Below are 10,988 nucleotides of genomic sequence, written 5' to 3'. Positions count from 1 at the left end.
CCACCCACCCCCGCCTCCGTCCCCGCCTTGGCCACACTCCTTCAAGCAGGGGCAGCTAGACTAGGAGAAGAGAAGGGTACGGATTGGAGCCAAGTGAAGACACTTCCTCACTCCCCCACAAAACTTTGAGGTTCCGCCTCCCCTTCTTCCTATGGGAACACTCTTACTTCTCTTTTACGGAGGTTTCCCTCCTCCTCCTGCCCCGTGGTTGGGTGGAATAGGAAGGGTGGGAGATCGTGTGAGTTTGTGTGTACAGAAGGGACTTCACCCCTCCACTCGAGGGTAATAAAACTTTCTCTTTCTTCCTTTTTTGTGTCCGTCCAGTAAATCCCAATTACAACGGAGGGGAGCCAAAGCGCTCCCGGACAGCTTATACCCGCCAGCAAGTCTTGGAGCTGGAGAAGGAGTTTCACTATAACCGCTACCTGACCCGGAGGCGGAGGGTGGAAATTGCTCACTCCCTCTGTCTCTCTGAGCGCCAGATAAAGATCTGGTTCCAGAACCGCCGGATGAAATGGAAAAAAGACCACAAGTTACCCAACACGAAGATCCGATCAAACACGTCGGGGTCGTCTGGAGGGGCCCAGAGTCGAGCCAATGCAACCCCCACCTCACTATAACGCTCCTGCCCAGGGAGCGGAGACCTTGGATTATGGGGGTGGGAGTGGAGATTGGTGGGAGGGCGAGGGGTGGGGGAGGAGAAAAAAGTGGGAGGGCAATGGTGCTTAGGACCAGAAAATTTTGTCTTTGCAGAAAATAATAATAATAATAATAAAGAGAGAGAAGAAGGGGGAGGGGAATCTTATTTATAGCAAGAACAGAAGAGGGTCAGAAGTGGCCCCCAGAAGCACAGAGTTCGTGGCTCTTGTTTTCTTCCATTTTTTTTCTTTTTTTGAGAAAAAAAAAAAGAGGTGGAGAAGAAGGCTACAGATACTAGTTTTCAGATTTGGCGAAGATGGATCCATGTTTCATCTTTAATCACGCCAACCTCAGGCCCATTTGTCATGCTCAGTCTGCCGGAGAGAGGACGGACTCTCTGCCTGCCATTACCTCGACAACCAGCGCTCGCGCTAACAAATGAGGCTCTCTTTCTTGAAGACGGACTGGATTCTACACCCCCCCCCCAATCCCATCGCAGTCACCCTAGGAAAGCATATTCAGACAACCAGATAGAACAGTTGGGGGGGGGGTGGAGATGGTTAAAGGAAAAAAAATTCTCACCCACTGAGCTTCCTCCTCTCTTCCCCACCCTCCCAACTACTATAGCTCAGTATGATTTCTGGTAACTCTCCTTCCTACGTGTTGCATAGGGATGTGATCTGAGAGTGTTGAGGAGATGTGGAAAGAAAGGGAGTGGAAAGGCCAGGGATGAGGGTAGGGATGAGTGGCCCCACTGCACCAAGAAAGGAAATTGAGGCTGAGGAAGGGGAAAAAAAAGGAGACTAGGAGAATGTAAAGTGCATTTGCATCCCCTGCTAATGAAGGCACTGGCAGGTTAATTCGTTTGTGAATGCTAGAAACCCGATTAGCTCAGTAACGTTGCCCCAAACCCAAGGACCCCAGAACTCTGATTTCTCTCTTTCGGAGAGGTTCTTCCTGAAGCAGGGGCCTCCTTTTAAGAACATTCAGTCCGTTTTCCGACCGAGAATGTGACCCAGCAACCAGAACTCTGTGCCCCAGTCTGTTGGGAAGAAGGTGCTCTGGGCCTTCAGATCGTTTGTTGTTATCGTCTTCTCGTCGTTGTTGTTGTGTTTCGTTTCGTTTTTTTTTTTTTAATTATGATGCTGATGATTAAGACTATGAACAATTTATTTTATTTCGTGTGCGTCTTCTCCGTGTTCTCTTCCTGACATTCCAAATCATTCCTGTTGCAAAGCCAACTGGCTCCCTTCAGGAGCAGAAAGATACCTCTTTGGCAGTCAGTGTGAAATTTCCCATGACGTGTTCTTAGTGAAAATAGAAATAAATTTTGGTTCCTTGTGACTAGCTCGGCCGTGTTTTTGTTAAAGCCTTGGCGTAACTCTAGGATACAGGTGATGTGACCTCTGCTAGAAATTTACCGCATGCTATGCAGATTATTAGAATAGGCCAAAGATTTTTCCAGATGCCTGATCAAAAACACTCTTTCTAGTTCAGTTGATCGCAAATAACAGTAGCCAGTTTGGGTTGTCGTTATTTTTTTTTTTGAAGTGGTGGTGGTGTGTATGCACTCCTGTTTTGTTTGGGGTTCATTTCCCTACCCAGAAACTGGCCAGGAGGGCCAAGTGGTCTTCCTAACTGGGAGGTTTAAAAAAAGGATTAATGGGACAGCACAAGAAACTTAAAGCCTGCTAAGACTTTGATATCATGATTTATTTGTCCTGAGCCCAGAGAATGTTTTTCTGTGGACTCGCTCCCAACAATCCTCACTTTGGAGACTCAAGTTTCTACCATAGAGAGACGGTTCCCCAAGGAGGTAGACCTCCCTTTCTTTGACTTGGGAAGGTAGCTCTCTGCTACTAGTCTCCTCCGAGGTGTTTAACGCCTTAATGAGTCTAATTTTTTGCACAGATGTTTCTCGGTGTTTGCAGGTTTTCAGAGGATTTTTATATTACAAAGGAGCCGGCTGGTGCCATAGCTCAAACTCTGACAAGCAAATAGATAATCAAGAAGACGAATGGCCTCTTTTGTGAAGCTCCCCTCTTGTATTAATTTTCATTTTCTTTCTCATAGAAAGTATCGAAACAGAGACTGGGGGACCAAATAGCATCGGGGCTCTGAAGGTCCGCTTGCCCCCCAGACTGTGTATTTTTTGAGGGGGGAGTTACAGAGAAAGAGGACAACAATTGATTCTCTAGCGTAATGTTCGAGGACACAGCCTTGACTTATGGAAGGCGTTCATTCCTAGAGCGAGTCCTTACCCGGCCTTTACTGTAGCTAAGGTCTCCTACCATTCCTAAAGAGGATGGTAGCTACCTTAAATAGCGTTCTTACTTCGTGGCATCTTCCTTAGTCCAATAAAAAGTCCCTAACTTCCTCCCCTGGTGTGGTGTGTATGATTCCAAATCACCTGGAACCCGCTGGGGTTCGGGAGTCGGTGGGCAGGAGGGCCAGCTGGAGTCAGCCAGGCTCCGAGGTAGGGATAGGGGTTCAGAGGCCCACGTTTGGCGGCCTAGGGGAACGGCTGTTCGAACTGGCCGGGCTCTCTCTCTTGCCGGGGGAATGCTGGACTGAGACAAAAAAGAAACTTGTCTTGGTGCCGGGGATAAGAGGGAGAGGCTTTGTTTCGACTAGAAACGCAATGCTGGGTTTAGATGCTCAGGGATGCAGCCCTTAATGCAAAAAAAAAATAGTTCTTAAAAAGCATATGCCCCCCAGGAATGCTCCTCTATAGAAGTGAATCAAAGCCGTCCCCTGGAAGGTATGAATAGGATCGGAGGGGGGAAAAAGGATTTCTATGGGACCTAAAGTTCACAGCCATTCTGTGTAGACAAGAGCTAAGAAAAATGCGAGAATTATACAGAAAACCATTAATCACTTCTTTTCTTTAAATACGTATCCTCTCTCCTTTGTTATTATTCCACAGCAAATCTCCGCAGACCGTCTGTTGGGGGAAAAAAGTGTTAGCCGCCTCTCCAGGACCTTCGAGGGGGAAAAAATTTGGAACCATAAAGTTGAAAACTTTTTTCTCTCAGTTTGGAAGAAGGCGGTCAACATGAATGGGATCCGTGGAGCCCAGGCGAGAGAAGAGAGACCCAAAGGTAACAATGCGGTGTCTTTGCCTGGCGGGTTTCTGATGGTTTTATGAGCCCTTTTAACAAACCAGTTGAAATAAGAATCTCTCTCTCCTGCTTCTCCTCCTCCTCCTCCTCCTCCTCCTCCTCCTCCTCCTCCTCCTCCTCCTTTTAAAAGTATCTGAGCTGGATTTTTTTTATTTTTTATGGTGACGGTTTGGTACAGTTTGGTTTCTTTTATGTTAACGGATACTTCGGGGAGGGCAAAACCAGACAACTGGAGATTGTTTGAGCAGACTGGGGGCTGAGGTGTCAGGACCCCTGAAAAACCAGAGAGAGAGAGAGAGAGAGAGAGAGAGTTATATGGGATTGTTTCAGAAGGGATTTCTGGTTTAGTTTTTGTGCTTGCCTCAGAAAATACATTTATGCATATATGATATATATGCACACATTTTATACACACTGAGAGATATGTATGTATGCATATACATTACATATCCACACATATTTTCTAGAAATCCACACATGGGCATGGATATGTATGTGATTTTTCCTTTGTTTACTTTTTGAAAACAGAATTCTTAGCTATTCTGCCGCTGATTCTTTAATAGGAATATGAGTTATTAATGTTAATTTGTTGATTCCTCTGCTTTGTGTGTGTGTCTGTTTTGGCATCTAAATAAATATTTGTTAATCTCTAGAAAAAAGAGACGATTAGTTCAGAGGAGAAGCTGTTATTTGGCTGTTGAGTATTGCCCCACCTTTCTGTCTTGAAGAATAAAAAGAAAAAGCACTTATTAAATTCTGAGGCTATAAATATTTTTAAAAAAAACACCCAAAGTCAGTCCCTGTCCTCAAGAAGCTTACATTCTTAGAGGATCCCTCTTCTTACTTCTCCTTCTAGGCCTTATTCCTTTTTTATTTTGGAGGTTAAGAGTTATTTTGCCTTCTTTTATCCTAGGCTTTCTGAAGAGGAAGAAATAAGTAAGTTTGTCTTTGGGTCTGGGCTCTTTGCTTGCTAATCAGAATTCATGACTACTTTATCAGTTCATATAAATGAAAGAAAAGAGGAAGAGGAAGAGGAGGAGGAAAAGGAGAGAGAGAGAGAGAGAGAGAGAGAGAGAGAGAGAGAGTTCATGGAGAGGCCACATTTTCTAGGCGATTAGCTCAGTATTATAGCCAGAGAATGACCTCGGAAGCCCCTTGACCTCTCTGAGACTGGACATTGTGTTGGATAACATCTCCAATCTAGGACAGGGAGGAATGGAGGGAGATTCTCCCCTCCAGATGGAGAGAGGAGGCTTCTGTGGAAGTATAGAACATCTTTCCTTAGCCTTGCTAGCTTCCATCCTCATTTCTGCTTTTTAAAAAACCTTCCAGTTCTATACCCTGGGTATTTTTGTTTACCCAAGAAAGTGGTTAAGAAGATTTTGGCTGGAGGGGTAGAAGTGGATGAAGGGAGAAAGAGGAGGAATCTGTATTCTTTCACTTTAGCATCTCTGCTCCAGAGAGTCTGTCTCTTGTTCTCCATTTACACACACTCCCTCATTTTCCTGGGCTTTGTATGAAAGAAGAACAGGGAGGAAAAGACAAAGACAAAGAAAAGAGAGATGGGGGAGAGATGCAGGCAGGCCTCATAGGGCCAATGGATAAGGAACACCTGGGTTCCTTTCTCCCTGTCACAATGCTGCAGGTCTTTTTCAGAGCACAAAACCCATTATCAGGAATTCTTTTGTCCAGTATCGGTGCCTTTTCTTGCCCATAGACCTTTGCCTTCTTTGCATCATCTCCTTTTACAGATATCATCACTATATATACAATTAATATCTCCCCAATCCCTTGCCCAAGGAAGCTTTGGGTGAAGATAAGAAATAGAGGCCTCTTTGGGGCAAGCTATTCTTATGTAAGATCTCACATCGGCTAAAGAGTTTTCTAACAGAGAAGCCATAGATTACTGGAAAATAACCAACCCAAAGTAATAGCCCCATCAGTATGGTAACTCCTGGGGTGTGGGGGGATGTGCTCAAAAGCAACCCTAAGAAATCTGGCTCCTTAGAGACAGAGACAAAGGCTAGCCCAGGCACAGACAATGATAGGGACTGGAAACTCAAATGGACCATTTGCTTTAGTTGTGAGTGCGATGGAAGGCACTTGATGGTATATGTTCCATGATTTGAGAAGTCTGCTATAAGTTCTTCCCTGCACTCACATGGGGAAGGAGCCTGGCAGCAATCTTTATTAGCAAACCTTCCCCATAATGTCTACTTGAGACCTCCTCAGCCTCTTAGATCAGCAACCAGTGTTTGGGCCTGGGAGCAAAAAAATAGGCTTCCTGTTTAGATACTAATTCCTCTGACCTAGGCCTCTGCAGCACCGAACTACAGATATATTTAAAGCCAGGCTCCACGAAGAGACTTCACACAGAATCCATGGAGGCATAGAGCTATGTAAAGTAGCACAAAATCACATGAGGGATGGAGAGTGGGGAGAGGGGCCAGAAAACCCTAAGGTGTCCCCTAACAAGGTTGGGGAGTCCAGAACTAGAGGGGAAACCAATATGGTTACAGAGATTTGAGGTTTAGGGGGCCCCTAGGGTAACCAGGCTTCTTTTTCTGTATTCTGACCTCTCCCTAGGTTGGGATTATCATATCCTCTCCCTAAATGCCACTCTATTAATGAAAGGGACACTTCAATATCTTTCCCTATTTGGAAAGGACAGGCTATTCTGGAGACTCAGACTTGGGGCCAGCCAGCTTCACTCCGGACACTGTGGGGTTCAGATCTAAGCAGGAATCTCAGTACCTACTCTGAGTTCCTCAGGATTTTTAAATCTTATCTCCCTCTTCCCCTACCCTAAATTCTTCCTCATTCCTCGCACATTTTCCCCACCCTAGTCCCTCTGCCCTTGCCTGGACAACCCAGAGGAAAATAAATGAGAATATGGAAAGGGAGGTTCAGGGGTCTGGGACAAGAAGGACTGTGGATTTGGCCTAAGGGAGAGGTTGAACAGGCCTAGGGGAAAGGGTCTTGGTGGGTCTCCCTGAAAAGCTTCAGCTTCGGGGAGGATCTGCCTAGAACACAGAGTTGGGAAGTTTCCCAGCGTGAGTAGAGCGCTGACGGATTTGTGATAGCCCATAAAACCGGCGCGTTCAGATCCGTAAATCAATCTCTCTTCTCAGCTATATAATCGTTCGTTTTATCGGCCGGGAGAAACAGCTCAGCTTGGAGCTAGGCCGGTTGTTTATTTTGATCGCCGCCTTTCCCATTCTTGGAACCGAGAGTGGGCATTTTAACGGAGGCCGCCGGGAAGGCTTGCCTTTCCTTTCATTGAATATTTCTTCCCTGCTTTGTGGCCGCTTGAACTGTCTTGCAGGATGTGCCAGATATCGACCACTATTGCTTTTTTTGTTTTTTTTCCTTTCCCGAAATGCCATAGATGTCTTGGAGTTTCTTTGGGGGTGCTTTGCATTTGGGAACAAGGGGGACAGACCAATTTGGTCGTTTGATTTCGAGAAACTTGGAAAGTGTTTAGTTGGGGTGGGGATGGTATTGACTTTTTATTATACAGTGTATCGCAGTCATCGAGACTGTCCCAATTCAATGGTTTTTTTGCTTATAATTAGGACAATAAAGTCCCTATTTGCTGCTCCTGCAGTGTGGTGTACTTATCGGACACCCTCACAAGTTGATGGGCTGAAGAGGGAGATGGTTTGTGGTTGAAAGAACACTGTTCTGGCTGTCACCGAGGGTGATTGCGACTTGTTGGGATTTTCGGTTTGGAGGGAGTGGTTGCCACTCAAGAGTGTTGTTTGTTAAGTGTAACTGTATTTGTGAAAGTCTCCCCGTGCTTTAGTTTGCGTCTAGGCACCCCAGACAAAACAATGCCGGAGGGAGACACCTTGGTCTCTCAATCTCCTCTGAGCCTGCTTATTTTCCTGAGATTTCCCCTTCTTTTTCTGGGATGCAGCTGAGTTTAGCCAGTACTCAGAGTTCAGAGCTGAAGATAAGAAAGGGAATGTTAGTTAGCCAAATCGAATCTTTTTCTTGGTTGCCCTCCTTCACTCTTTTCTCTGTGTATTTGTTTTGGTTTTTCTTTTATTCTGTTCTTTGCTGTTTGCGGCTCTCCCTCATACAGAGGATACATTTTACCTGGATGAAGGGGAAGACTTTAATTGACTTCTGCTTGCTCACACAGTTTAAAGTTTTAGAGCTTGAGATGGTGTGTGTGTGTGTGTGTGTGTGTGTGTGTGTGTGTGTGCACGCGTGCATATGTGATTCCAGAATAAATTTCTCCTTCTTTGACCTTCTTACTATTCCCTTCTTTCTCCCACATTTGAGCAGACTCCTTTGTGTTGGAAGGGCTCTCTCTCTGTCTCCCTGTCTCCCTGTCTCTCCCTCTGTCTCTGTCTCTCTGTCTCTCTTTCTCTCCTCCCTACTCACACTTTGTCTTCTTCTAACACCTGGGAAATAGGGAAGGTGAGGACTCTGAACTTCAAAGTCTCTTTCTTGTCCCTCCTTCTCCCAAGAGTTTCAGATCTGCAGCTGTCCTGTGTTCCGATGTTGGGGGTGTCAGGAGGGGGTGGGGTGGGCAGAGACAGAAGTGTGATATAGGTAGAGCCGTTGTGTCTGTGTCCTTTGTGATGATGTCCCAGTCCTGCTCTTTGTTTCTGGAGCTTGTTCTCTTGCAGTTACTTGGTTTAGATTCTTTTAATAGCAATGGAAATATAAAAGTCTTCATGTTGGAGGACTCTTGTGGAGATACTGGGAGTGTTTCCATCCATTATACTCCTCTACCCCCTTAGAAACTGCAATAAAGCAGACTAAAAAAAAAATATTGGGAAAAGCAGAAGCCCCAGCCAGTCATGGATCAGTCTCTTTAAAAGCTGGAGCTTGAGAGATTTCTTCCCTTGAGGGAATTTAGACATGTTGTTTATTGAAGGGAGAATGACAAAATAATGAGAGATGGCAAAAGTGTTGGGGAGACATTATTTCTCAAATATGTAAAGTAGAATCAGAAGTCTGAGAAACTCTTTTCCTTTGGAGTGGGTTCTGGCCCCCCTACGATCCAACTGGGCATATCTCCAGACTATTTTTTGTATCTCTACAGAGGCAGACCAGGGAAACTAGGAAATATGGGTTCCGTGTATCTTTCTTGAGTGTTAGACATCAATAGGTGATTTTAGAGAAGAGGAGAGAACTCAGCTACGGTTCTATTGGTGGGGATTTTTTTTTCCTTGGGGGGGGGGGACCTATTTTGGAGGAAAAAAATCCTCCTCCTGAAAGGGGAAGGTCATAGTGGTCCTTTGAGCCTGAAATCGAAAGACCCCCTTCCCCCTCCTGGTCACGTGATTCATTAAATAATTAATGCAGAGGTTGCAGAATAGATATGTATTCGTCAGGAAAATCGCAGACATGGTCTCCCTGTTTCTGACGTGCAATTCAACTGTCCTTTAAAAAACAAGCCTATATCCCGAGAAAAAAGAGAGAGAGGGGGAGAGAGAGAGAGAGAAAGAGAAAAAGAGGGAGGCAGCAATAAAAGAGCCCCGAGAGCCGGAGCCACAACGTGGGCTGGGTTATTGTAAGTAGAAGGGATTTCTCACTACCTACCGTGTCTTATATGTCCATGTAAATTTATTGTTTGTTATTAATGTTATTGTCGTAAAATGTGACAAATAGCCATCTTCATTTCCTGCCATTTCTCTTCACAGGGTGCTATGTGTATTTATACCCATTGAGGCATCGAATAGATATTTTAGGAATATTTCTCTCTCTCTCTCTCTCTCTCTCTCTCTCTCTCTCTCTCTCTCCAACCTTTCTTGATTTATTGCAATATGGGTGTCAGCTCTCTACCGGTACGCCTTGCCATTGTCTATATGCGCGTCTGCGTGTGTGTTTGTGAGCGAGTTGTGGTGTTTATGGCCGTGTCTCTGATAAATCATTTCTCACAGAAAATGATGTGGAAGCGGTTGCCGTTTGAGAGAGAGAGAGAGAGAGAGAGAGAGAGAGAGAGAGAGAGAGAGAGAGAGGTTTTCTGAGTGACTTCTACCCTGTCTGCCTGGAGTTGATTATTTCAGAAAATTTACAGTAATATATCAGCAGTTAATATGAAAGCTCTATATAGCTGGAGGTCTTAAATTACAGCATCTGTGATTATCAATTAAGGCAAAATTTGTATGAATTTGGTAAACTGGAAATGTCTCATTGGCATATAAACCCAGTAAAAGACCACGACCTAATATAAAAATTATATCTTCGAGCCCCATATTGCCAGCATTCCTTCACGAGACACAGTCTCATTTTTCATCGTTTTTCTAGTAGGAGAATGGTTTCTGGATCCAGAGAGTCAAGGGTGTCTGCACCCAGCTCTCCTGGAAGAAGGAGCTGTTGGGCAAGGACTTAGAGGCTGGAAAGAGAATTCTTTTCTTTTTCATTTCTTTCTTTCTTTCTTTCTTTCTTTCTTTCTTTCTTTCTTTCTTTCTTTCTTTCTTTCTTTTTGAAATTGATTTTGCCAAAATTGAAATCCTCTATACCTGGGTTGTGGGATCCCAGGAAGGAAATCAAGTTGTTGTTGTGTGAACTGAGTGTGTTTGTGAGTGAGTGTTAGAGAGAGTCTGTCTAGGAAAGGGAAAGACAATAGAAGTGGAGGGAGAAGTGCCCTGAGAGGAGTCCGAGTCCAGCAGGAGGTTGATGCCCTAGGCTCCCCCACCTCCTTGGTAACAAAACAAGGAAATGAATTCACAGCCCATCAGCCTTCCTCCGACCTCCTGAAACAAAGGAAGTTCCCTTAATAGTTAGTTCGCTGCCGGACCCTGATTAGCAGGCGCTGAAGCGGGTGTGGGGTAGGATGAAGTAGGATCAGGGGACGGTGCCTAAAGTTTCCCTAGAACAGAGGTGTCTTTGGGCAGGAATAGAGAAAGCTGAAAAGCATTCCGATTGGGGAGGACCCTCTCCATGTTCAGGAAGGGCTGAGCTCAGCCCCCACACCGCAGCACAGTGGGGTTCAGCCTTTGTCAGGTGAGAGTCTGGGAGGGCAGGGAGTCGATTGCTTTCACTCAGTACTCCAAGCCTGTTGGTATCCCCACAAAGAGCCTGCCAGGGAGGGAAACAAGGGATCCTGAACATCTTGGCCACCACCTTTTCCGAGTTTCAGAAAGTTGGACTAAGTAAGAGTTGGAGATTTAAATCATTCTGGCAGGACCCCAATTCTGAAACTCCTCAGCCTCTGACTTCCCTCTCCACAGTCTCCACTTCCTCTTAGCCTTTCCCTCCTGCCTC

The 10,988-nt window shown here is 45.3% G+C and overlaps 1 protein-coding gene across 1 annotated transcript in view; it reads left to right on the top strand.

Annotated features, from left to right (window-relative positions):
• The window catches only part of HOXB4 (homeobox B4), a 6,834-nt gene extending 6,191 nt beyond the window's left edge, over window positions 1-643 (top strand). The window contains exon 2 of the mRNA XM_044672425.1: window positions 325-643. Within this exon, the coding sequence (XP_044528360.1) occupies window positions 325-620 (296 nt within the window). The 3' untranslated portion in view covers window positions 621-643. The remainder of the gene's footprint in view (window positions 1-324) is intronic.
• The last annotated feature ends 10,345 nt before the right edge of the window (window positions 644-10,988 follow it).

This window comes from Gracilinanus agilis, chromosome 4 (assembly GCF_016433145.1).
Source record: "Gracilinanus agilis isolate LMUSP501 chromosome 4, AgileGrace, whole genome shotgun sequence".
NCBI lineage: Eukaryota > Metazoa > Chordata > Mammalia > Didelphimorphia > Didelphidae > Gracilinanus > Gracilinanus agilis.
The sequence above is the reverse complement of the archived record's forward strand: the minus strand, read 5'-3'. Positions and strand labels throughout refer to the sequence as shown.